The 26,875-nt window shown below is 49.8% G+C and overlaps 2 protein-coding genes across 2 annotated transcripts in view; one reads left to right on the top strand and one right to left on the bottom strand.

Moving 5' to 3' along the window:
* Nsf (N-ethylmaleimide sensitive factor, vesicle fusing ATPase) overlaps nucleotides 1–10,750 on the top strand; it is a 139,816-nt gene extending 129,066 nt beyond the window's left edge. The window contains exons 18-21 of the mRNA XM_051158845.1: nucleotides 4,477–4,611; nucleotides 5,653–5,766; nucleotides 9,585–9,640; nucleotides 10,069–10,750. Of these exons, the coding sequence (XP_051014802.1) occupies nucleotides 4,477–4,611; nucleotides 5,653–5,766; nucleotides 9,585–9,640; nucleotides 10,069–10,090 (327 nt within the window). The 3' untranslated portion in view covers nucleotides 10,091–10,750. The remainder of the gene's footprint in view (nucleotides 1–4,476; nucleotides 4,612–5,652; nucleotides 5,767–9,584; nucleotides 9,641–10,068) is intronic.
* A 6,087-nt stretch (nucleotides 10,751–16,837) lies between these two features.
* Nucleotides 16,838–26,875, bottom strand: part of Wnt3 (Wnt family member 3) — a 42,047-nt gene continuing 32,009 nt past the window's right edge. The window contains exons 2-5 of the mRNA XM_051158831.1: nucleotides 24,852–25,093; nucleotides 21,598–21,863; nucleotides 20,408–20,895; nucleotides 16,838–16,931 (exon numbers count right to left, since the gene is read on the bottom strand). Coding sequence (XP_051014788.1) covers nucleotides 20,416–20,895; nucleotides 21,598–21,863; nucleotides 24,852–25,093 — 988 coding nt within the window. The 3' untranslated portion in view covers nucleotides 16,838–16,931; nucleotides 20,408–20,415. The remainder of the gene's footprint in view (nucleotides 16,932–20,407; nucleotides 20,896–21,597; nucleotides 21,864–24,851; nucleotides 25,094–26,875) is intronic.

The raw sequence follows: 26,875 nt of genomic DNA, 5'->3' as shown, positions 1-26,875 counted from the left end.
CATGATCCCAAAGGCAGGCTAGACATGGAGAGGCCCGGAGGCCATCACTGCTGCTGCCCTGACTCCTGGTTGGTGTGTGTGTGTGTGTGTGTGTGTGTGTGTGTGTGTCTGTCTGTCTGTCTGTCTGTCTGTCTGTCTGTCTGTGTCTGTCTGTGTGTCTGTCTGTCTCTGCAATGCTGGGGCTTAAAATTGGGTTTCCCCTTTGTGGGCAAGCTGTCTATCACTGAGGCCACTCTCAGCCCTGCGGGATGCTTTTCTTTTTTTCCCCAAGGCAAGGTTTCTCCATGTTAGCCCTGGCTGTCCTGGACTCCCTTTGTAGACCAGGCTGACCTCGAACTCACAGAGATCCACCTGCCTCTGCCTCCCGAGCGCTGGGATTAAAGGCGTGCGCCACCACGCCCGGCTTGCTGGCTGCTTTTAATGATAGGTAGTCTTTTCATTTCCTTTACAGCAAACCAAGAGTTGTAGGAGACACTAATACTTCTTCTCTCACTAGCTTGGGTTCCTTGCTTCCCATAAGCCCCTTCCCTTTGCAAGAGAAGCCTGTATTAAGCAGTCAGCAGATGAGGGTCGATCAGCTAAAAGGGAAATTGCAGCAGCCTTTGGCGTCAACTCACATTGCAGGCTGAGTGAGTGCCATCCACTCTAGAGCGTCTTCATCATCAACACTCAGGGCGCAGGGCTGTGGACTTGGAAATGGTCATTTCCTGTTAACCTGGTGTAATGTACATTTTTCCAGGGCCAGAAGAGAGATATAACAATAGAGTCATCTACTACCGGGAAACCGGAACTGCGATCATTCATTTATTCAGCATATATTTATTAACTGCCCCCTACCACCTTGTACAAGGCCCCGTGTTAGCTCCGGATGGTTCAGTAAAACCAAACACACTTCACCCCTGCCTCACAAAAGACTTGTGAGACGTGCAATGCTGAGCAAACATAAGGCATGAGTCATGTAGGTGGTCTGTGAAGGGTGATCCCATCGTGGGACCGAAGAGTAGACTAAGAGAGAGGAAGCGGGTGGGCGTGGGGCCTGAGTGAGCTATGGAAAAGCTGACACTCAAGCAAACCCTCGAAAGTAAAAGGCGGAAAACTCCATCACTTTCCTCACCCCTGCTCCCACCCAGGCTGCCATCAGAAGCACCCAATTATGGGTAAGCTATGGGCTGAAGGGTGCAGGACTCTTCCTGGGGAGGTTTACTCAGAACTGGCATGGCATCCCTGTGGCTGCTTTGTCCAAGGCCATGAGAGGAGGGCATTGTGCAGGCACCTGCCAGGATCCTTCCTCCTTGAGGCCTGCCTTTGCTTTGTCCTGATGCTTTTTCTATTACCTCTCCTTCCTTCTTTCAACATCCTGCGTCTTCCTTTCGTTGGCAGCCCTCATCTCTCCAGAGAGACCTGGTCCTGCAGCATAGCTGCTTCCACCAACCACATGGGGCTTGGTGGCATCAGAGACCTGTCTTGCTCCTGGAGGGCCGTCCCCGCTCAGCCCAGCCAGCAGCTCTGCTGCTGCTCCCAGTTAGCCCACTCTGAGATGCTCCACACACCTCCAAGTCTCTGCAGCCACTGCCCCTTAATGTTTGCTGGTGTGTGACTTGGTAGTGACCCTGAGTGCCGACCAGCCAGTTTCCCAGATACATTTCAATCACTTTAAAGGTGCGCACTAAATTTCACCATTCTCCTGCCTTAAAAGATGAGTTCTTGTTAACGTTCCAATTAGCGAATGTTCATTTCGTCTTGCACTCCCTGGGTTTACAAATTCTGAGTGTTCTGACATTTTCACTCTTTTACGAAAACATCAGATTATAGTCATTAGAAAATAGAGTCTAGGGCCCATCGCACATGGCAGTTTTGAACCTCGCTTTTAAACTCACTTCTTAATCCATCCCAGGGTTTCCGATTGTTCCGGGTTAATTCTTCTTAGCGAGAGTGTGTTACATTTGCTGCATTGAATGATAAGAAAGAACGGCCTTTATTTCCCCCGCATAACTGACTTCACTTTTGTTGGGGGGTTGAGGCCAGCCAGTCCTTCCATTTCACTGCAGTTATTATATTGGTGGCATTTTTTTATTTAGGAAAAGAAAAAAAAAAAGCTTTATTCCACATGAACTTTTGTTACAAATCAGTTGATTGGGGCCAATCAATGGCAGAACTCTGAAAGGGTGTGGATTATCTGGTTAGCCCTTTGTGTGGCAAAAGGCTCAGATGCTGCTTGGGCGCTTGGCTCATTCTTCATCCTGTAAAGACGTGGGTTTTTGAAGGATCAGCACCTGACCGAGCGCTGCCTTTTTCATGGTAATGTTTTCACCTGAGTTGCTTCTTATAGCACTAAGACTTAGTTAACTAATACTTATTTAACCTCAGAACAATGCTCATCCTAATCCGATTGGCAGATAGTCATTTTATTTAGGCCTTTTCTGTGTCTCATCAGGACTAGCAAATCTCGGTAGAGTATGCTGGGAGCAACTCCCTGCCTCCCAGATAGGTTATTACTGCTTTTTTCTTTTTTTTCTTCTTTTTTCTTTCTTTCTTTTCTTTCTTTCTTTCTTTCTTTCTTTCTTTCTTTCTTTCTTTCTTTCTTTCTTTCTTTCTTTCTTTCTTTCTTTCTTTCTTTCTTTCTTTTTCTTCCATGGGACATGTTTGGGCACTGAGGACTTTAAACCAGTAGCCACACATAAGCAAGATAGAGTTCCCCTTCGAGTGGAACACACCTCTTCTAAAGCCACAGGCCCACCGCATGCTGTTGGCAGTTGCTACCCTTCACGTGTGACCCAGTGTGGCTCTTACCTTCGTACATCCACAGCTGCTTTTCCATGAGAGTGCTTCCAGATGAGCATTCCCGCTAATTAATACACACACACACACACACACACACACACATACACAAAAGCGATCCGGCACAATTTAATTATTTGGTAATGTTTTTCAGTGTTTTCTTAAAGATGATGCTTTACAAGTCAAGGCCTGAGCTTGCCTGGGTCGTGACCTCTCCACAGTGTTTGCAGTCTTGTTAAACAAGGAGACAGGGAAAACATAAATTAGCGTCTCTATTATAAGTTACCCCACACTTCCCAATCTTTCAACACCCTGAAGACATCGGAGTCGCTGGAGGAGAAAGTTCCTTGAGGAAGATGGTGGTAGATGGAAAAAAAAAAAGTTCAGCTCTCTATAGTGAGCAAGGTGCACCTTTGCAGAGATGCTCCTCGGGAGCCAGTGTTTCCCTCTGTGAGAAGAGAGAGGTTAGGATGCTAGGGCCTGAGGGGAGGAGAAGCCGCTGCCTTTCCTTAGTTGTGATGAGCGAGAAGACCAAGACAGGAGCATCACTGAGCTCAGGGGCTGAAGGCTAGCCTGGGCACATAGCCAGACACTGTCGAAACAGCAATAACTGTAACAAGACTGCCCCAGCGTTGGTATCTGCTAGCTTTAGAAGCATGTTCCAAAGTTAGCATTAGAATTGTGAAAGTGTTTTTTAGTATAAAAGCCTTTCTTGTTATAGTAAAGATGCATATAAATGTGTCTCAGTATGTGATTACCTCAGCACCCAGCTTCTCTTAGTTTTGCCTTTGGACTGCCACTCCCTCTGTCTTAGAGTCCTCTTCATCTTCCAAACCAGCTCCCCCGTTCCTTAAGACTTAGCCTGGAGGCCAGGCAGTGGTGGTGCAGTCCTTTAGTCCCAGCACTCCGGAGGAAGAAGCCAGCCTGGTCTGCAGAACAGGTTCCAGGATAGCCAAGGCTACACAGAGAAATCCTGTCTTCAAAAAGAAAAATTTAAAAAAACCTTCCTGCAGGGAATGTACTTCCTCTGCCAGGTTCCTTCCCTGGAAATAGTATTTCTCCCTTCCAGGTGGCATAGTCTTGAGGGTCTGTTGTTTTTTATCTTTCCACCCCTCTACACAAGGTCCTTCCATAGACATTCAAAAACTTTGTAAGTGTCTGTTGATAAGCATTTGATTTTTTTGGTTAATATGTTTTTTTCTAGTTGATTTATTGGACAGCAACAATGATTCACCTTTAATCTATATATGACACAAATCTGCTAAACCAAGGAACTAATAGTGTCAAGGGTTTCTGCTCGTGTGTGTGTGTGTGTGTGTGTGTGTGTGTGTGTGAGCGTGTGAGCGCACGCCAGCCACAGCTGCATAGTGAGACCCTGTTTAAGAAAACCCTATTTCCCATCACAAGATGGACCTGTAGTGTACATTGGGTGTCTCTGGCCTTGGTTTGGTGTTCCCCGGTTTACTGGTCCCTTGTTGGCCAGCAGCAGTGAGAAGGCCCCACTTCATTGTTGCTGCTTCGAAATTGCACCATCTGTGCCTTGTTTCGAGTTTTATTTGGAAAACCCTGGTTTTTGTGTGTTTTGCCTACTCACTTACATACACAAATAAGTGGGTTCTGCTCCTTTCATTCAAGCCTCCTCTGGCCTCCTCGTTGTCGGGTTTCTGTGCACTGTAACACGTCTGTCTCACTAAGCAGGGCCGCAAGCTCCTCATCATCGGGACCACCAGCCGTAAAGATGTCCTGCAGGAAATGGAGATGCTTCACGCCTTCAGCACCACCATCCACGTGCCCAACATTGCCACGGGAGAGCAGCTGCTGGAAGCGCTGGAGGTAACGATGCGTCACTGCTAAAAGCTGCCTATCAGAGAGGAGTTGAGGCCTGAGATAATGCTGAAGGGTCCCCAGCCAGAGCAACTGGCCGTTAACGTCAAGCTAGAATGGGGGACCCTGGGACGTTCCCTCCAGAGCTTTTCAGGAGTGCGAGGAACAAGAAAGAGGCAAAGGAGAGCGGTAACCGTCTCCCACAGACTGCAGGGGTCACCCACTCTCTTCCCAGCATGCATGCGGAGCTTCTGCATTACACAGCAGGGGCTCGGATGGGTGCAGCAGCACCGTGGGAGTAACCAACGTTTCTTCACGCAGGCTGGCTGCACATTCCTTTGCATTTAATAAACAAGAACAGTGATTAAAGCCTTTGAAACGGCACAAAAGCCACCCCGACTTCGCAACTTTACAATGTAGAAACGCTCCCTTAATTTTTTTGAAGATGATAAAGCCTTTAATTTAAAAAGTGAATCTTGCAGTGGGTGTTGACTACATTGATGTGCACAGATGACTAGATAGATCTGTTGGAAAATATGATGTAAGTGGTTCGGTGTGGTCGAGTCAAGGAGGCTTCCAACAGCACAGGAGCTAGCTGCTTCTGTGAGAGGTGTTGCTGGGTCACCTGTTTGAGCGTACTGTTGTATCTGGGATGGGCTAAAGAAAAAGTTAGTCTACTTTGACACATGCAAATGCTCCTAGGAAGGAATGCTAACACATTTAACTTGTACTTATCCCAGATTGGAGCCGTTCCCCCCCACCCCCGGCAAACCTGTCTCTCAGTTTGGTAGAGGTCCCTAGGAAACCAGCTTAAGATATGTCTCTTCCAGACAAACTGATCTCAGCACCAGGGAAGCTGAGGCAGGAGGATTACCATGAGTTTTAGGTTAGTCTGGTCCACAGAATAAGACTTTTGCCTTATATGGTCATATATGACTCGGTGCGTCAGTTTATGACAGTCAGGTGGCTCCTCCCACTGTTCACTTAAGGGCAGATGTGCTGAGGTGCATACTGTGAAGGTGACTTTATTATTGCTTATTACTTTTGTAGCTTTTGGGCAACTTCAAAGATAAGGAGCGCACCACAATTGCTCAGCAAGTCAAAGGGAAGAAAGTCTGGATAGGAATCAAGAAGTTACTAATGTTGATTGAGATGTCCCTGCAGGTAAGGCGATTCCTTCTCTTCGTGAGTCACAGGAACGGGGGTGGCACACCAAGAAGGCCTGCCCAAGGCTCCTCTCCCAAGGTTCAGGAACATTGGCTGTAGTCTTCTTCTTCTTCTTCTTCTTCTTCTTCTTCTTCTTCTTCTTCTTCTTCTTCTTCTTCTTCTTCTTCTTCTTCTTCTTCTTCTTTTCTTCCTTCTTTTCTTTTCCTGCTTCTCCCCTTCCCCCTCCTCCTCCTCTCCCTCCCCCTCCTCCTCTCCCTCCCCCTCTCCCTCCCCCTCTCCCTCTTCCTCCCCCTCCTCCTTTCCCTCCCCCTCCTCCTCTTCCTCTTCTTCCTCCTCCTTCTGTTTTTCTAGACAGGGCTTATCTATGCAGCTCTGTAGACCAGACCAGCCTCAAACTCAGAGGTACACCTGCCTCTGGCTCCCAAGTGCTGGGATTAAAGGCGTGTGCTACCACTACCCAGCATCTCCTCCTCAATCTTCAGAAATAAATGAGAAGAGCGTGGCATGCCTTCTAATCTTAATGTAGAGAGTTATTAGGTCTAAAATTAGAAAGGACTTCCAAGAGCAATTTTAAAAATATGAATTCCATGTCCACAAGTTGTCAGTGAATTAACCCGGATCGCACACTCATTACTGAGGTGAGGTGTTACCCATCAGGGTCAGTACATGCCTGCATAGACAGGTAAGGAGACATGGGGACATGCAAGGGCAGACGCATTGACTTGTACAGATTAGACGTGCACTCTGTGTACTTCTCGCTGAATGCCTAGAAATTTCCATTCATTTGTTTTAGTTTTCCAAGACTGGGTTTCTCTGTGTAGCCCTAGCCAATCCTGAAGCTCTCTATGTAGACTAGGCAACCCTCAAACTCAAATATCCCCCTGGCTCTGCCTCCCAAGTGCTGAAACTAAAGGTGTGCTCCACCATGCCCAGCTCCCCAGAAATCTCATGCGGACTGTTGTAGGGTTAACGCATCCAGGATCCCATAGACAACTGAGTCCCAGCCTGATGCCAGCCAGGCACAAGCAGATGAGACTAATTTGGAACTTTTCTCACATCACATCACATATGCACACACACGTACATAATATCTGTGGGCAGACACCTGGACTGCCACCCACTGTCCATGGCCCCGGAACCAGATGAGCACATATTTGAGTGTTCAGTGAATTTTCCTTGAACAAATGAATGGATAGGTGAATGAATGAGTGAGTTAGGTAGACTGGGGTTATTCTAGGCACTGATCATCATTGCACAGCCCTGCCCGTCCAGTGTGAGCCGCGGGGGATCTCAGCTTCACGTTCACATGTGAAGGAAGCTCTTAGGCCAAAAAATAAGAAATATTCTCTCTGATAAACTAAATTCAAAAATAAATTTTTGTGGTTTTTCAGGAAGCAAAAGTTCTCTGAGCTTCCAGCAACTGTTTTTAAGTCGATTTATGTATTTTCCATTATGAGCAGTAAATTAGAGCTGGAGACTGAGCACCCTGCTCAGTCTTATTCCTGGGAAAGGCGTCCATACAGGTGTATTGGCTCTGTCCCTGAAAAAAGATAAATCTGTCAGAAAGTCAGCTCTACCCTTCTTCTTTTTTTTTTTTTTTTCAGTTTCAGTCCAATCTTTTAAAATAATTGCATAGAAGAAACTATGCAAGTTTTTCTCCCCACCCCACCCCCTCCTCTTCCTTTGATGCCTGCAGCTCAGTGATCAAGTTAATACCTCTTATGTGTGTGGGGTAGAAAGTGAGAGTGGGGCGCTCGGCCTAATCTTCAGCGACTGACACTTCATAGGCCTGGAGTTTGAACCCCTTCACGTCAAATGGATTCCGTGCAGCTGAGTGACTTCTCTTTAGATCTGCCTGAGGAGCCGAGCCCGAGTGGAGAGGCATGCAGTTCAGCAGAGTGGAAGCCATGCTTGCTCTGCTCACTGTACCCGATTTTGTTAAAACTTGCTCGGTGTTGAGGATCTGCGCTGACTGGATGTCACCTGAGGGAATAAAGTCATTTATCTAGATTACTTTTTTCCTCCCTTTCTCTTGACTTTTAATTCCATAGCTACGGGCAAGTCAGTAAGTCGCTCCTCACACATATTAAATATAGTTAATGGGCAAAGACCTGCGTGTACTAACTGGGGCGAGCTCCAGCCAGTTTCATTTTTTAGAAAGCGCTTTGACAATTGATTCATGTGTAATTCTAGTCCCAAAGAGGGGAAAATGGATCTTTTGTTAGCTGTTCACACTTCTTCTTAGTTCTTTGTAGTCTGACCCTTAGCTTTGATACATTTGAAACTTCTGTTCCACGTTTTGCCAGGTCAGAAGGAGAAGCCTTGCTTGCGAAGTGCTTGGAGGAGAATTTGATTGCACGCTCACCCGCAGCCTCGCAGTGGCGGAGGGTTTGCAAGCTGCCCCTAGAGGGCGGGGACTCTCCCTCTTGGGAGCAGACTTCTGCCCTTCCACATGCTTTACAAGTGAGGCGGTTCTTACAATAAAAAATTCATGCTTAGGAATTAAAGGTATTGGTTTGTAATGCTCTTTTTTCCCACATCACCACACATCTCAGTCAGGCCAATAAGAATGCAATACACCCCTACCCAGATCTAGCCAATGGGCAGAACATTCTCCACAGTTGAGTGGAGAGTGGGATACGACTTTCTCACGTACTCTGGTGCCTCACATTTGACCATGTCCCCTGGAGGGGGAGACCTGGTGGCACTCAGAGGAAGGACAGCAAGTTACCAAGAAGAGACTTGATACCCTATGAGCATATACAGGGGAGGTAATCCCCCTCAGGAACAGTCATAGGGGAGGGGAATAAGGGGAAAATGGGAGGGAGGGAAGAATGGGAAGATACAAGGGATGGGATAACCATTGAGATGTAACAAGAATAAATAAATTAAAAAAAAAAAAAAGAACGCAATACACTTAACAAAGTAGGGTAAATTGGTGGCAAAATGACAGCTAGGAGAGGTAATTCAAGTAATAATGACTTGAACTGGGCACCTGGATCAAAACCCACCATCTTGTCATGGGCCTGTGACACATGGGGCAGCCAGAGGCCAGGTGTCCCAAGAGCAGAGCCCAGAAGCATTTTCTGCCCTCTTAGGTATAGTAGCATTTCCACCAATCTCAAAGGGGCAGGCACTGGAACTGAGAAAGCCAGGTCACTGAGTATGTGAAAGTCATAACTGTATTTTGGTCACTTTAATCAGACCTCAATTTGGTCTCTTCAAATTCTGTCTTACTCCTCCAATAAGACGTTTGAATTGGCTATCATTTGAACTCCCATGAGTCACAGCACCCTGAATGTATCCAGGCCTGTCTGGACCCCACCCCCACCCGCATGAGCCTAGTGTTTTGGTGCCGCCTTGCTGGTGTCCCTTTTTTCCCCTTCATACCAACACAGCACCTCAGCCAAGTGCTCTCACTCGGCTTTTCCCAGCTTCCCACTGGCCTCCAAGTGACATAATCTGCTTTGTTATGCTTCTAGAAAACGGCCAGGGAGCAGGCGACAGGTCCCTGAAAGCCACTGGAAGCGTAGCACTAAGCATCTCCCTTGTGTGAAAGAAATGCATTCTGGGCCGGGGTGAGGGAGTTGGGGGGTCGGGGGCGGGGCTGTCGGCTGGCACACGACTTTAATCCCAGCAGAGGCAGGCGGATTGCTGTGAGTTCAAGGCCAGTCTGGTCTACAAAACTAGTCCAGGACATCCAGAGCTAAAACAGAGAAACTCTGTCTCAAAAACAAAAACAAACCAAAGGCAGGGAAATGCATTTTGCGGGGAAAATGCCATGGACATGTCTTTTTCTCTTCTGATGGTTGTAGATGGACCCTGAGTACCGTGTGAGGAAGTTCTTGGCCCTCATGAGAGAAGAAAGCGCGTAAGTAAATGCAGTGCTTAGAAGCACCCACTGTGGGTCCCCATCTGCAGGGGTCCAGGGCTCCCCCTGGCTATCTGATGGGTTCTTTCCTGCATAACCTTGTTTTAGTGTCTTAGCCTCCTCCTGTGTTGTAGGTCTGAGGGAGTAAGCAAGGAAGTGGGTTGCTCTGTTGGCCTGCTCGCCTTGTGGGCTTCACAGAGCTCCCTTCTCACAGCACAGGGGAAACTGTAATGTCTAAAGTACATGCTCATTGGCTCCTGCTTTTCAGTGCGTGGAGCTATGAGTATTTCTTTTAAAAAGCAACCATCAAACATCAAATGGGCAGAGGGAAATGTAGAGAAAACAGGAAGCTTTTTAGCAAATCTTGGTGAGTGATTTTTGTTTGCAGAGATCACAGTTTTGCGTGTGCTTTGGGATTTCTTTTGCAGTAGTCCCCTGGACTTTGATTGAAAGCGGACTGTTTACAACAGTGACCAAGGGAAGTGACCAAGGTGAAGATGGCCTGGGATTGTCACTCATCAAGACACCGTACTAAATGAAACAGTCACCACCCTCGACGACACCCTCGCTCTGCATGATTCGTGCGGTAAACTCCCTCGTGCTTTTGAGACAGCCTAGTGTTTCCTGGACTGCTGTGCTTCCCTCCCAGGCTAGCTAAGATGATCCCTGCCTACGTAGGAGGCCACGCCCACCCCACCCCCCAAACACTCTGCCTACCAGAAGGGTAGGGTTCTACCCAGAGTAAGGCTCTACCAAGAGCCAAGGTAGAAATCCCGAGGGATTCACTTAGTGCTTCCCCCTGCTAACAGCTGTGTCTCTGGTGAAACGGTTCTCCCACAGAAAGGGCTGTTATCTTTGCCTAAAGAAGTAGGCTTTGAATATCTAAGATGCTGCCCTCAATCATTTTCAGAGATATTTCCAAGTTGCAATCAGGAGAGCTTTTCTAATCGGAAGTCAGATCATTCCTGTGGTGGCTACGATAGGCCTGAGTGTAATTAATTTGCTCTGTGGTAACAGATATGCTAATCATTACCACTTGATAGATGCTGTTAAAACCTTACGAAGGATACATATGGAAAGCTGTACATCCCTAAACAGAAAAAAAAAATATTAAAATAATTTACAAGCCTCTCAGCTCTAATTAGTGTCCAACTCTAAGTGGGTCAGCTCCTTAGGATGACGTCAGAGGCTTATTAGTGCCAAACTCTTCTTTCTCCTCAGCCTAATGACTTATAATTTATCCTCCCTGTATCTTGAGTGATCTGTAATGTCTAAAGCACATAAATAAAACACTATTATCCAGCAGAGCAAACCACCTCCTAGTCCTCTCCCCCAGTCCTTCAGTATCCATTCCAGTGTGCTCAACACACTTCTTCCAAAAACAAAAACGGAGGAACTCACCCGGCCCTTTGGAGGGTAGTTTGTCTGATCAGTGGGTTAGAAGGAATTTAATTAGGTCGTCATTCATGGAGATGAGTGTTAGGGAGGGTGCCATACCCCCCTTGCTGCTGCTCAAAACACAAAGAAGGCCATCAGAAGCCACCCAGGAGGCTTGCTGCCACAGGGGCACCTGGCTGTGACTCTGACACTGTCCCCACAGTAAAAGGCAAATCATCTCCTAATCTCGCTATCCATATACTTTGTTTTGGCGTATTTTGTGGCTTTGAAAGAGTGGACTGTGTTGTGCAACTGTGATTCCTGTGGCCAGTGCCCTGGTCCCTGTCCATCACCATGGTCCCTGTTGTCTGCGGTCCTGCTTTTCTCCTCCCAAAGGCCTACATGGATTAACTTATGTTTCTTGTTCAATGAAGTTTATGTCTTGTGTTTTTGTCCAAAAATTATATTGAAAAAGATAAATATTATATTGTGTAATGCAAACTGAAGGAATGCAATAAAGAGTAAATATACTTGAAATCTTGTGTAGACCAGTGTTTTGTACCAAACGGTATCAATCACTGAGCAGGACTATATGAAGAAGAGGCACTAAGAAGAGAAACCCTTCCTTGTTTTTTCACAACTAGTGTAGGAGATGGGTAGGACTTATTCTTAAATCTCTTTAGAAAATATTAAGGGGCTGGAGAGATGGCTTAGTTGTTAAGAGCACTCACTGCTCTTCCAGAAGACTGTGTTCCACTCCCAGAGTGCACTTGGCAGCTCATAATTGTCTGTAACGGACACAAGTGGTACACAGATACATAGGCAGGCAAAGCACATAAAATAAGTAAGTTTTAGGCCAGGCTGATGGCACACACCTTTAATCCCAGTACACGGGCATCAGAGCCAGGTGGATCTTTATGAGTCTGAGGCCAGCCTGGTCTACATAGTAAGTTCCAGGACATCCAAGGCTCTATAGAACGGTAGTTCTCAACTGTGAGGTCATGACCCCTTTTGGGGTCACCTAAGACCATTGGAAAACACAAATGTTTACATTACAGTTCATAGCAGAGGCAAAATTAGGTATGAGGTAGCAATGAAAATAATTTTATGGTTGAGGGTCACCACAACATGAGGAACTGTTTTAAAGGGTCAAAGCATTAGGAAGGCTGAGAACCACTGCTATCGAGAGACCTTGTCTCAAAAAGGAAAAAAAAGTGTTTTTTTTTATAGCATATGCTAATATATAAGAATCTTCATACTCAAGTTTGATGCTGATTTTGCCTTTTTAAAAAAAACTGGGCTTATGAATCCATGACAAGATTAGTCAGAAACTGGAGGAAGCTGCTTCTCAGTAAAATGGCTCCTCTGAAGCATGTAACCCCGAGACTCCTGTGCTCAGATGGTTTTGTGTGGCTCACTTTCATGTCCTTTATACCTTCTGCATATCTCAGATACTGATGCCACAGCCACAGCCCGTGGCACCAGTAAGCCCAGAAATGGAGGGTTTGTAGAGAAGAGGGGATCTTCAGCAACTTAGGGAACAGCAGTTGCTCCACTCTTGGCTCTTGGAAGAGCCCTAGAGGCCTCCTTACCTCCAGCCCACAGCATGGCCCGGGGAACAGCACAGGGGTGGAACGAGACACTCTGATGGACCACCCAAGGCTGTCAGAAAGAGGAGCTTGCTTTTTCCTTCCTTTGAGGGTGCCTTTTTATTTTTCATGTACTACACAAGTATATAAGTAGCTATGGTTAGTATACAAGATGGTTTAAGGCTGTTTTTTCATAGCCTAAAAATTATAGTGAGCAACCTTAGAGTTTTTACCGTATGTCACAGAATTATGGAAGGGATTCAGTTATGTCTAATAACCAAACCCTGGTCAGCAGACCTGCTGGAGCAGAGTCAACAGTAAATAGACACCGGACCAAACAGAAGGCAAGGGCAAGATTTCAGTTTTCTTGCCTGGCAGCTGGGCCACTCTCTTCAACTAAGTGACCAGGCAAGGTTCAAAAAGAACATTTAAATTTTAGAAGTTAATGGCAAGATGAAAGCCACTTGTTTCCTGGCAGCTGGTGAGACTCGATAGCCCAAGAGGGTATGAGGATGATGCCACGTGCCAAGAGGTACCAATAACACCTGTGATCTGCAGGCATCCCAAGGAGGGATGGGGTTTGCAAGGAGGATGGGGTGTGGTGGTGCACACTTATAATCCCAGTACCCGAGAGGCAGAGGCAGGAGGATCAGTACAAGTTTAAGGCCAGCCTGGTCTACATAGTACCAGAGTAAGACTATGTCCAAATAGGAAATTGCAATGAGAGCTGGAGAGATGGCTCAGTGGTTAAGAGCAATGACTACTCTTTCAGAGGCCATGAGTTCAATTCCCAGCAACCACATGGTGGCTCACAACCATCTATAATGTGATCTGATGCATACTGTATACATAATAAATAAATCTTTGGGGGAAAGAAAAGAAATTGCAATGATGTATATTTGTGATTTTCCAGCCCTCGGTCTCCATAATGGTCAGCGGCTGTTTGGGGATTGCTTGGTGAGGAGATAGTCGTTTGTTTGACCCCCAGGCCCTGTTAAGCCAGGTATGGTAGAGGAAAATCAAGCATTTTGCTGAACTCACATCTGGAGTGTAGACCCACCTCTCATGCTACATGCAAGTATGCCAAGCAGCACACAGGACGACCAGCAGTCCACCCAGAACCACCTCCCGTTTGCCATGCTTTTCCTGGCTTTCTCCTCAGCTCCTTTTCCTGTGTTTGTGGCTCATCCATGGACTCACAGCCTGTCTTCAGAATAATGTTGCTTTGAGTAAAACCACCATATTGTCCCTTTCACTTCTCTCAAATTATTTTCAATTTTTTTTTCCTCTAAAGACTCACTAAGTCTCACTGTGTAGCGGCAGCTGGCCTTGAGCTGAGAGATCTGCCTGCCTCTGCCTCCCAGGTGCTGAGATTAAAAGGCATGCACCATCATGCACAATTCAAAACTTCCTTTTTCTAGTGCTTCTAACTAAAGTTCAAGCACAACTATAAACCGTCTTCTCTTTAATAGAACACAATGGTCATAGGACACAGCCAGCCTGGGTGAGTATGAATATGGACCATTTAAATATTTGGTAATCTTATAAGTTTAAACAAACAATAAAATCCAAAGTGCTGGGAGAAAAGAGTATTCACCTTACGGACAAGTGAAATGAAAGAACCGATGGCCAGCACTTAAGCCAGGTGCTCTACCTCTACCCTCAAGGGGCTTTGCACAGATGGAACAAGATGTCTAGGGGCAAAAAAATGCACAGGCGAGAACTCATGTAGTCATTCTCTACTGAGGGGCGTAAGGCTAGGGACGCGGTCTTGGCAACCGGTCGCCACCATCAGAAGTAGACTGTTTCATTTTCCGATGATGCAATGCAAGTTGTCTCTAATTGTTGTAGACAATGAGAAAGAAAGAAAAACTCTTTGGCTGTCCTCTGAAGTGATGTGCCAGAAACACTGAAGGGGGCAGGGGTGCATTTTGTAGGTAGATCTAAGAGCTGAAGGACCACGTAGCATCATAAAACTGAGTCACGAGGCGTAGCATCAAGATGGCATGAAGGCCTCAGCCGAGTCTTACTGAAACTCCAGCCCAAGGAGAGAGTGCCCTTCCCAGAGCATGGCCTGGCAAGTCCTATCCAAACCAACCTACAACTCCATTGTCACTTGGCTGAGCTCACGGGCAGAGCGACATCTTGCCAAGCTACCTACCTCTTCCACAGCTCAGCTGTTGTCCGGAGCTGGCAGGGGAGCAACTGTTTCTGGTCCAGCTTTGTTTTCAGTAGAGCAATTCCTCTTTCCCCAACCAGCAGAGACGGGACTAAGATGAGGACAGGGTTAAGACAAATGGCTGGCTCAATGGCCTGCTGACCTGGGCTGAATCTTTTGGAGATCTGAGACATCAACTTGCATGTTGAAAATGTTCAAGTCTGCGAATGAACTGCTGACCAGATTCATTCTTCCCCAAGCAGGAAATCCCTTGTGTGATACTGACTTAGTCTGATGTCACACCTGCTGCCCATGATGTCTCATCTTGCTTAGAGACCAGAGGAAATGGCCATAATTTGGCCATTTAATTAGCTGAGGCCACAACACTCACATACCCTTGATCTGAGGATGAATCTGGAGACTCCACACATCGTACAATGTGTCCGTTTGAAGTTTACCTTCTCTTTAATGATTTAACAGAAAACAACTGCATGATGAAATAGATTTTCTCCAAATATATATATATTTATATAATATATAATCTTAGTTAACTCAAAGGTATATACATTGTATAATAAATAATATTTATAAAAAGAGACTTTTTGAATATAAAATCAAAAAGATCAACAACTTCTACAACTTTTTTACAAAACTTTGGATACAGCAGGTTGGTAGGAATTTCCCGTTGGATACTATTACCTGACTATGGCGAGGATAATTACAATGCACTCAATGTACTATTATTAAATAATTACTTGTCAGCTACTTGAATACGCCCCAGAAACATGACTTTTATCACTTTTAATATAGATTACACAGATATGAAAAGACTTGTGAATTGTTTTATCCGCTCTGCTGCAGTGTCCTCACGTAAGCATTATCCGGTTGATTTGATTTCCGGCTTCCTAGAGGAGAGATGGGCAGGGGCATTTGGGGTGCTAGGAAGGGGTGGGAGGTGAAGGATGAGCAATGCTCATGGTCACAGGGTGGAGAGTGCACGCAAGGGCCTACTTGGGCCTGCCCGGCAAGCAAACTGCATAACCCCAGCCAGGACCACTGCGCGTCAAGAACTGAGCTGGGAGCTGCTTTTTAGTCACCTTCCTGCCTCTCTTGAACATCTACTCCAGATCTCTGGGCACTGAGATGAAGGCTCATAGGTCAAGGGCTGTGTTAAGGAGAATCTCATCTTTTTGGGTTACTCCAGCCAGTGGCAGAGAAGGAAGCCAACAGGACAGCCTGCCCTCCTAACACACGGGAAATGGGAATCTTCGCCCTCCCCACCTGCCGGCGATGGTCCTCCTCTTGCTGGTGCTGTCTAGTTAACACTAAGGTGCCTAGCTGCTCTCCCTGGTTGTCTGCTGGTGAGCAGGGCTGACAACAGCAGGATGGTCCCTTCTCCGCAGGTAGACATTAAACCTATTTACAAGGTCTGCCATGAAAAAGATAATGCGGTAAAGGGAGAGAGCTGCAGGATGGCGGAAAAAGATGTTGAGATCTGGCCATCTCTCTAGTGCAGGGCAGGGCTGGAGGGGGGCGGGGGTTAGAGCCTAAGAGGACCTCAGCTGTTCTTCAAACGGCTTTCCAAAGATCCTGCTCCAACAATGGCCCAACACCTCATCCTGGCTACACCTATGGCTTTTCTCAGAATGGGAAAATGTGTCCAATTTGAATGGAAGTAGACGGACAAAAGGGGACTGCGGGGCTCTGTCCTGTTTCACAGTTCCCACCTCAGAGGCATCTCGGAATGTCACAAGTAGAGGCAGCTTGGGACACAGAATCTTGCCAAGCTCTTGTCTCTCCCGCCAGGCCAAGAGCTCATATTTAGCCCAGCCTGTTCTGTTGCAGTAGATTTTTTTTTTTCATTTTTATTTTCTTTAACATGTGCAAAAGGTAAGCCTCGGGTCTGTCCCCAGCAGACCCTGGAAAACCAACAAGAAAGCCCCTCTGTAAAGCCACACCATCCAGAGCAGGGTGAGAAACGTCAGATGAGAAAGGAGGAGGCTCCCATCCGAGGCTGGCTGGGTCCAGGTCGTTCATAGCATGCAGCTGGCAACAGTCCACGCTCCTTGCTAGCCAGTGTGCCGAAAGCTGGCCCAGATCTAGATCCTGCTTCCCATGGGACTTCGATGAATGGATCCAGCTGCACAATCTACCCCTTCCCAGTGCCCTTTGGGAAATAAACAGGAAGAATCAGAAACCTATTACCTGCTGTCAACATCACCCTCTGCGATGCAAAGATCACAGCCTGCTGACACTGCCAGGGAAGACATGCCATCTGCAGGAACAGTGGAGCCTGTGTCCACAAAAACCCAAACCCTCTTCTAGCTAAGGAAGCCCGCTGTAGGTAACTACAGCAGAACTGTCCTACGTACAGATGGACAAGCCTGACAGTCTGAGCAACCAGTCAGTCCCTAGCAGGGCTAAGTGTCATTGGACACACACTCTGTGTTTCTGCTCAGGCCTTGCCAAGCTTGCTGTGAATTGTCCAAAAAGAAAAGGAATCTACTTAACTAATTATAACGAATCCCTTCTTAGGACACTCTCCTGAGAATGTACACTCCTCTGGACAGCCCCATCCCATGGGATCTGACGTGCTAAGCCATCTGCCAAGCAACCCCAGCTGACCCTCAGCTGTGGGGCTGGCAGACCTGAAGCAGGCACCGCAAAATGACTCGAATATGCCCAAGGTCCCACAAAAGCTTAGTGATGGACCCAGGACACAAGGCCAGTTAGGTGACTAGGTGATTGGGTCCATAGCTTTTCCAACATGGGGATAAAAAGAATAAGCCAGAGGCTTGTAAGCTACCAGCACTTGGGTAGCAAGCCAGAGAGCTAGGCAGGGGACAAAAGTCAAGCAATGGAGAAGGTGTCTTCCCCACTTAGGGAGGATGGGGACACTGTCACCGTGCTGAGCTTTCCTCACAGGGTACAAAGGGTACAGGTTGGTGGCCTGCTCTGCTCTGAACTACTTCCCTGCCTGTTCTGCAGAGAAAATAAAGTCAGAGGCTTTCTCTGCCTGTTGTCTCCCTGCCCACCGGGCTCTTTGGTCCCATCATTGGCAGCACCTGCAGTGGTGAGGGGATAGGAAGCAATCAGGTCTCAACCACCTTCTGGCCTGTGGCTGCAAAGCAGGCTGCAAGAGCCTGGAGAAAGATTCTTCCCAGACTCGAGGGGAGGGGGGAGGCGCGGGCCCAGAGCTTCAGCTGCCTCTTCAAGATCCCAGGTCTTCAGGTCAGGCTCTGCATGACTGTGTCTAGCTCCCAGGCATCCCTGCAGGACGCAGGCTTATCACTTCACAAAGGAGGAAACCAAGGCTCCCAGGAGCAAAGAACCTTACTTACAGTGGGAGGGAGCTCCCTTATCAGGAAGTGTGGGCAGCCCCCCCCCCCCCATGAGGAAGATTGAGGCATAGCATCTTGAAAACATGCCTGCATGGTACTAGAAAAAACACCAAGTGTCTATACTGTAGGGATGTGGAGAAAGGAGCTGCTCTCTCCCCTCCCCAGTTACTGGCGTTTGATCCCAGGGCTTGGCAAGAGCTCTACTACCGAGCTACACCCGATTCTTCTTAGGGCATTATTTTTAGTGCAAGGGTTAGAGTGAGGCAATTTTGTGGACATTGAAGGCACACCCAGCACCTCCTTCCCAGCCTGGAGGGTCTCAGCTGCCCACATGGTTAAGGACAGAGTTGCAGGGTCTATATCTGGGACCCACACTGCCACATGGGTCTAATATGAGGCTTGGCCTGCCAATGCTGTGGCCTCTGCAAGCCTACACAGGGGGCTTTTGGAGGCAGTCAGCTGGGTCTGCGTAGGCTACCAACTCAGTCTGATCTTCAGTGAAACAGGCAGGCTAGACAAATGGCCCTCCTGCCTGCCCAGTTGGAGACTACCACCAACAGCTCCTCAAAATGGCTAGAGCTGTGTGTCATCTGATATTGGGAGTATGTTGTCTGATATTGGGGAGCAGGACTCCTTCTGGCCACAATGGCTCTCAGAGGCAGCCACTGTGACTTTCTAAGATTTCTTCTGCTTCAACCTGCAACCGTTAGCCTACCGGCCTTCACACTTGCTGACTTTTCTCCCATCCTTTCAAAAAGAAGGAAGAAAGTCATGGAGATGCCGTTCCTTTGCGGGCAACTCTGTGCTGATGCTGATGGCCCCTGACACCTCTGTTTAGGGCTATTTCCAGAGAAGCACTCACACCCCCTAACTCGAGCCTTATAAAAACCCAGCCAGGTCCACATTCTGCCGTCACTGCCCAGCTGAGAAAAACAGGAGTTTGAAGTTTGGTGGTAGGTACATGAAGCACTTCACCACTGCCCTCCTCCCTCCCTTGACCTTGATACAGAAACCTCTCACCTCCTGTAAGGTTCTAGAGTCAGCCAGCCTGCCGGGATGGAACCTAAGCCCCACAAGGAACTTCTCAGACAGGCTGAGAAGGGTGTTCTGAGCCACCAGCTCCAGTTTGTCCCCAGCTCCAAGGTGCCCGGGTGTGACACACTGCACCATAAACTGACAGAGAGCTGCTCTCCGTTCATTAGGTGCTTGCCCCCGGCACCCCCCCCCCCCCCACCCCCAGCATTCTTTCCCACATCCCTCACAGCAGCTTGGGGAAGGTAACACGCTGAAGGCAGAGCTGTCAGTTGACAAACGAGAGACACTGGCTGAGAGACGGACCTGCTGGCAAAGCCCACGTTCCACAGCAGAGCCTTCTCAGGGGAGAGGACAGAGACTCCAGGGTCACTCAGCTTCCAGCCTGACCTTCCTTGGGGTCCTCCCACGCAGGCCACCTCTGGGAAGCTTGGAAGCGTAAGCCACCAGCCTTTTATCCCATGATTACTCACCACGGTCTCTCTGAACTGGGACTCCCTCCTCTTTCCCATCACCCTCCATAAACTCGGGGAGAGTGCTCCCCGCTGCTCCACCCAAGCCTCAGATTTGCTTTCTCCACCCACCTCCCCAAGCGCTGGAGGATTTGTGCTAGGTCAAAGCTTGCCCTCTCAGTTCATGGTTGATGTGAACTGACTCTGCCTCGGGGGAAGAGAGGCTTTTTCAGCCTACTGTTTCAAGCCTTTTTTTTTTTTTTTTTTTTTTTTTTTTTTTAAAGAGAGGGTCTCACTATGTAGACCAGACTGGCCTCGAACTTACAGAGAGTCATCTGCCTCTGCCTCCTGACTGCTGGGATTAAAGGCGTGTGCCACCCTACCAAGCCCGTTTCTGGTATTTGTACCGCTCTCCTTTGGACACTAAGGAAATTAGGACTCTGAGATATTAAAACAAAACAAAACAAAAAACTAGGTGCACAGCTGGGGCCAGACAGACCTCAACATCTCTCTTCTGGCTGCACAGATGCTCAGTAATGACAGCCAGCGGCCACGAACAAATCTGCTCCGGCTCATCGCTGCTAATTTGTGTAAGGATTTTAATCAATTGCTTGTGGCTGACACGCACACCGTCGGTTATTAACTGAGCCTCATGTAAAACTGCCAAGTCGCTGCCCAAGACCATCCCCGTGGAAGCGTGGGAAGCCTGGTTTCCTACTTTGGCTCTGGGAACTTGTTTGTCTCAGGAAGCTGAGAGACAGAAGGGCAGGCCCAGCAGGAGAGGAGAGGGCAGCCCTGCGCCCGGCCCTGCGCCCTACCTGGTTCCCTACTTGCAGGTGTGCACATCATAGATGCGGATGCACTCTTGGCAGCTGACATAACAGCACCAGTGGAAGACGCAATGGCATTTCTCCTTCCGCTTCTCCGTCCTCGTGTTGTGGCCTCGGCCACAGCAGAGCAGATCGCAGCCGTCGATGCCATGGGAGGTGACATTGCAAGTCCGGTCCCTGGTGCCAAAGGAACCCGTCTCTGGGTTGGGCTCACAAAAGTTGGGGGAGTTCTCGTAGTAGACCAGGTCCCTTTCCGTGGGTGGCTTGAAGAGTGCGTACTTGGCCCGCAGGGTCTCCACCCAGCCTCGGGATTCCCGGTGCTTCTCCACCACCATTTCTGAGGCACTGTCATACTTGTCCTTGAGGAAGTCGCCAATAGCACGGAAGTCGGGCTGGGCCCACCAGCAGGTCTTCACCTCGCAGCTGCCCGACAACCCGTGGCATTTGCATTTCAGGTGCATGTGGTCTAGGATGGTCTAGGAAAGAGGAACAGCAGCTAGCCCAGACTTAGACCCACCTGCAGCACCTTCCCCTCTGTACCAGACCCTCCTTTACTTTTACTTGGTGCCAGGAAGAAAGGATGGAACCTGTGTCCCCAGTCACACCCCAAGCACTGGCAGACTTCACATTTACCTCATCCACACAAGTGCAAACTGGGGACTGTTATCCCCATTTAACAGATGGGAACACTGAGGCCGAGAGCTAAGTCATTATTGCCTCAAGGTTCCACAACCATAGGAGGGCTATATACTTTGGACTCAAAGTACATCACAGACCTACACAGACACAGCCTGCCAACCAGTGTAGTGTAGTCTGCAGGTGCAGACCACAGGGCAGCCACATTCCCTCGTGGAATGAACCAGGAAGAAGGCCAAGCATGAGGAGTTGAGTTTGACACCAGAACCTACGTGGTGAGAAGAAGTGACTCCTACAAGTTGTCCTTTTACTTACACACACACACACACACACACACACACACACACACACACACACACACAATGTGACATGTACACACACAGACAATGAATAAATAAATGTACATTTAAAAAACTCGGGGCAACTGGAAGAGAGGAAAGAAGGTGGTCAAGGGGTACTATTAGGTGTGGATGTGGGCTCAGTCCATCAGGGGCAGGGGTCCCGAATGGGGCCCCCCCCAGAGTTGTGGGTAGCTGTCTTACCGTACGGCCTGCTTCGTTGTTATGCTTGTTCATAGCCGAGCGGGCATCTGGCCTGTTTTCTCGCGCATCCGCAAACTCCCGAGACACCAGGACCCCGAAATCAGCGTCCTCACTGCAGCCACCCCACTTCCAGCCTTCTCCCGGTGGCCCCTTGTGATGGGAGTCGCAGCCGCAGATGGTGGAGGTGCCCTCGGCGCAGGAGCGTGTGACCGCGAAGGCTACACCAGCCGAGGCGATGGCATGCACGAAGGCCGATTCGCGGGTGGCTGCAGGAGGATGTCAGGAGAAGATGGCTCAGGCTGGAGCCGAGGGTACACAGCCTTGCTTGCCTCTGAAGGCTGGGGAAGAGTCCAAAGGCTAACCAGCCATAGAGGGAAGACCCAGGCGCCCTCTTGGTGCTCTTTGGCAAGTCCAGACCCTAGTTTAAGACTCACTTTATGGATGGGCAAACCGAATCCAGAGCTGCAATGCTACTAAGATAGAAGGGTCTACGATGGGACCGGAATGCTCACTGAAGAGCTAAGATGGCCACGCCCTGCCCTGGCTCTTGGGTCTCCAACCTTGCACCTTCACAAAGCACTCCGCCCTCCCCCCAACAGTTCTGAGCCCTCCACTCTGGAGACTAGAATCTGCAACCTAAATCTACTAATCCCCACCCCACCGTTCCACCCGAACCTCAGTTCCCAGACTGATGTGTCATCTGAGCTTCGCGTTACAGTCTGTAAAATGGGTGCAGCCTCTCCAGCCATGGCTGTTCATTCCCAGCCCTCCCACTTTAAAGCTACAGGGTCGAGGCACAGGCCAGTTTCTGTCTCTGGCCCCAGGGTTCGGAGAAAATGGGATTCTTAGGGGTTTGTCCCTAGCCTTGTTACAATGAGAGCCACTCCCTGAATTCTGCATACGCACAGATCTGTCTTTCGGGTGTTTTATTCTCTACAATATTTTAAACCTTATTTTATAGACAAGGCACTGCGAGGCCAGAGGCCAGGTCATCTCTTCTTACAGGACCCCAGAGCGAGTCGTGCCATGTTACACAGGTGGTCAGATATAGCTCTCCTTCCCTAGGTCGTGGTTCGTCCTGAATACGCAGAGCACTAGGTACTCATAGCCACAGCAGTCTCTGCAGGCACGACGCCCTCGAGCGCCACCTGCACAGCAGGGGCGCGTTCACTTTCCCCCGCAGCCTGGCGGGGAGCGGGGAGCGCGGAGCGCGGAGCGGGAGCTGAGTAGCATCCCGGCCCAACCCGGGGACAGCGCGCGCGGTGGTGATCGGGGCCTCGGGGCCTGCGCGCCCCAGGGGAGGGCGCCCCTGGCTTCCGGCGACTCGGCCCCGCCACGCTCGGTTCCCAGCGCCGGGGCCGCGGGGGTGGCGGGGGCGGGGCGGGGATTAGCCTGGGAGCGGCGCTGCCAGCCCCGCTGTGCCGGTCCCCGTCCGGCGGGGCCCGCTGCGCCGCTCAATCCGCCTTTGTTCGCGCGGTGTCACACCGCATTACCCGTATAATGCGGCCGCCGGGCCCGGGCCGCCGGGCCGGCCGCCACCACGTAGCAACGGGCGGCTCCCGCGGCCGGGCCGCGCCCCCAGCCCCGGCGCCGGGCAGCGCGATCCCCGGGAGGCGGCGGCCAGAGGGCGTGTGAATGGCGCGGCGACCACAGCGGGCGCGCGGCGGGGGGCGGCGCTCGCGCCCTCCAGGAGCCGCGGGGAACCGCGGCCTCGCGCCTTCCGGCCTCCCACCCCGCACCTGCTGCGACGTGCGCATAAGTGGCCAAGACCCACCGTCTGCTCTGGGTGGGGGGGGTGGCACCGGGGCGCGAGTACGCCTTCCGGGAGCCTCACCCCACTGCCTTCAACAAATCCCAGTCTCAGCCCCACAGTGCTTCCTTGCATACCGGGACACAAACTGCTCTCTTGCATGTGGCACAACCCACTGCTGCGAATCTAAACATCAGACCTACTGCGAGAGGGTATAATGTTGAAAGGTCTCGGTGGACGATGTCCTGACCAGGAGTAATGATCAGAGGGCCAGTGTTGCTTCGGAGGAGGCGTCGGGACGCCGGGCAGTTTGATTAAGCGCTACCTGGACTGAGGTGGGGCGCCGGAAGGCTGTGAGACCAACTGGCGGGCGAAATCAGTTCTGAAAAGCCAGCCGCCGCCGCCGCCACTTGGCCCCAATTAGAGGCCAAACCTTTTATGTAAACAAGGAATAATTAGCTTTGGTAATAGAAGCGTAAACAGAATCATCATCCATTGATTTGCTAATTGCCCTCCTGTCCCATGACAATAGCCAGGGTTCTTTTTTTTTTTTTTTTTTTTTTTTTTTTTTCTCCTTGTACGTTGTACAGACCCTATGCACTTGAAGCACAGGTAAAAGTTTGGGGAGGGGGCGCTCGCTCCAATGAGGGTTAGTCTGCTTCCCTCTTGGACCCCTCCCCTTGCTGGCTCTGAATCCAACTTTAACCAATTCCTTCTAAGACGACAAGCCGGCTCACCCCCATAGCTGGCAGAACTCCAGTGGAGGCCAACCCAGCTAGGGCCTTTACATTCCTGGACACGGAGGCTCTGGAGCTAAAGTCCCCTTCTTAGTTGCCCCTCTCGTCCCTCCTCTCCTACACCCCATGCTCAAAGTCAAATGCGGATACTTTCATATGCTAGGGTCACAGCAGGTTAGACTTCCAGGTCTCAAGATGGCCGAGAGAGAGCCACAGGCCACCAGACTTTATGGGCATGCCTTGCTTTCAGGACACAGGAACCAACAAGAGCTCTCAGGGGACCCTTGGAGGCCATGCGGTGCTACCGGCACCAGGCAGCTTGGAGACTTCCACCAGAGCCTGGAGAGGTAGGCAGGGCACCGACCTAGGCCTGGCACCATCCCACCCCCACCCCAAGGCTGTCTTTTGCATAGCACTTAACAAGGCATAAGGGAAATGTCACACATGTCCACTTCAAAGCCTGGGCCCCCGCTGCGTCATCCGGGAAGGAAGGCCTCTGGGCTCCTTGGTGCCTGCCCTCCGATCTCAGGACCCCATGGCATCTTAGGGCTACCCAGTCCCCATCCCCTGCCCCCTGCTGCCCTGGAAAAGATGTAGATGGTGTGGAGATGGACCCCACCCACTTTCCACCAGCTTTATTACCCCCCCAGGGAGAACTTCCGATTCAGAATTTCCCATGGTGATGGAAGGAAGCCGGCAGGGTCCTGAGACCCTTCTAACCACCCTCAATCTCCCAGCCACCTCCCAACCCAGCCCCAGGCAAGTACCTTTGTCCAGGACAGGCCCAAAGATGGCCAGGCTATCATCGATGGTGGTACAGTTCCAGCGTCGGCCCCGGAACTGATGCTGGCACTCCTGAATGCCCAGCTTCACGCCTTCTGCTACACTGGGCATGATCTCGATGTAATTGCGGCAGAAGCGCAGTTGCTTGGGGACCAGGCCTGGGATAGAGCCACAGAGCAGGGGCTGGGAGCCCAGAGATGTGTACTGCTGGCCCAGGGCCAGGGACCTGCAGGCAGACAATGGGGATGGCACTGTAGACGGCCACAAAACATGTGGCCCAGCATGGGTGTCATTTCTTCACAGGGTAGAGCGGAGGTGCCTCTGAGAAGCCTGGCTCCTCAGGTGCTGCTTTTGACTTCCCTGGGGGTGCAGTGTCCCACAAAGGGCACAGCACTGGTTTAGGCTGTGTCCCTCTGACACGGACTTGCAGGGTGTTGGAGCAGCAGTGCCTCCCCCAGAGCCTCTGGGGGAGGGGGCACTTTGTGGGCCTGTACTGTGTCGTGAAAATAGGCCTGGATTGGGAATATAGCATTGGGGCAGAGATCAAGTTCTGCCCAGTGCCTGGGCCCAGGAGCCTTGGTGGGAATTTCAGGACTCCCGATGAGCAATCTCCCAGGGTCTCCAGGGACTCATGGGCCATGTGGACACTAACAGCCACTTGTGGGAAGGAATCCAAACATAAAGGACGAAGGAGAAGGAGGCAGAGGCTAATGTGACTCCAGCTCCATCTTAAGAAAACAAAACAGCAAACAAACAAACAAAACAGAAGCATAAGTTTTAGCAGAGCTTGAGAAATCTGTCTGTCTCTCTCTCTCTCTCTCCCTCCCCACAAAGCGCTCCAACCTTTTCCCCGGTCTGTCTCTGGTGGCATCAAATGCCCCTCCCCCATCTTTGTGGTTCCCTAGAACCCACCTCCCCTCTCACCAGGGACAGAGACGCTGTTTCATAAACTCAAGAGCAAATGGAAAACCTCAGCAGGCCTTCCCCCAACCCTGTTGCTTTGGTCTGGCCACCCCATTCTTCTAGCTCTTACTTTATAAAGCTTAGGATTTAATAGTGTTGGGAAGTACATGTGGGGGGAAGGATTAAATACTGGAGAGAAACCAAGATGCTGCCAGAGCCTCTACTTTTTCCTTCCCTCTTCCTTTGTGTGTGTGTGTGTGTGTGTGTGTGTGTGTGTGTGTGTGTGTGTGTGTGTTGAGACAGGGTTTCTCTGTGTAGTCGTGGCTGTCTTGGATTCACTTTGTAGACCAGGCTGGCCTTGAACTCACAGCGATCTGCCTGCCTCTGCCTCCACCACCGCCCGGCTTCCTTCCCTCTTCCTTAGCAGCAGAAATGGCATTGTGGGCCTTAGGGAGGTCACAGGCCATTGTGGGCAGACCCATGATAAGGGGCAGAATGTCCTGGAAGAAGGAGACCTGGGCACTGGCTGAGGTCAAGTCCTGGATGAAGGAACCTTGGAAAGAGGGCCTGTGGTAAGGCTCTAGAGTGGGGCAGAAGAAAGCACACAAAAGCTTTCTTGGCTGGACATGGGTGAACCAAACATTAGCCATTGACAGACTGTAGTTGCTCAGCACTTTAGAGCAACAGGCCTGATCATCTGTCTCCCAACAAAGAACCAGGGTTTTGAGCCTAGTGTGGTGGTGCACGCCTTTTAATCCCAGCACTCTGAGAGGCAGAGGCAGGCGGATTGCTGTGAGTTCGAGGCCAGCCTGATCTACAAAGCGAGTCCAGAACAGCCAATGCCACACAGAGAAACCCTGTCTCAAAAAACCAACCAAACAAACAAACAAACAAAAAAAACAAACAACAACAAAAAAAGCAAAACAAGAACCAGGGTTTAAAAAAAAAAAAAAAGAAAGAAAGAAAGAAAGAAAAACAAAAACAAAATAAAAACAAGCTTCCCCCAGGCTTCTTGGGAGCAGGTATAGAGTCCATCAGAGTACGGTATAAGCTGCCTCCTCAGCCCCCCTCCTCCACACTGGACACTTGGATCCTTGCTCAGCTC

This window comes from Acomys russatus, chromosome 16, assembly GCF_903995435.1.
Source record: "Acomys russatus chromosome 16, mAcoRus1.1, whole genome shotgun sequence".
Classification (NCBI taxonomy): domain Eukaryota; kingdom Metazoa; phylum Chordata; class Mammalia; order Rodentia; family Muridae; genus Acomys; species Acomys russatus.
The sequence above is the reverse complement of the archived record's forward strand: the minus strand, read 5'-3'. Positions and strand labels throughout refer to the sequence as shown.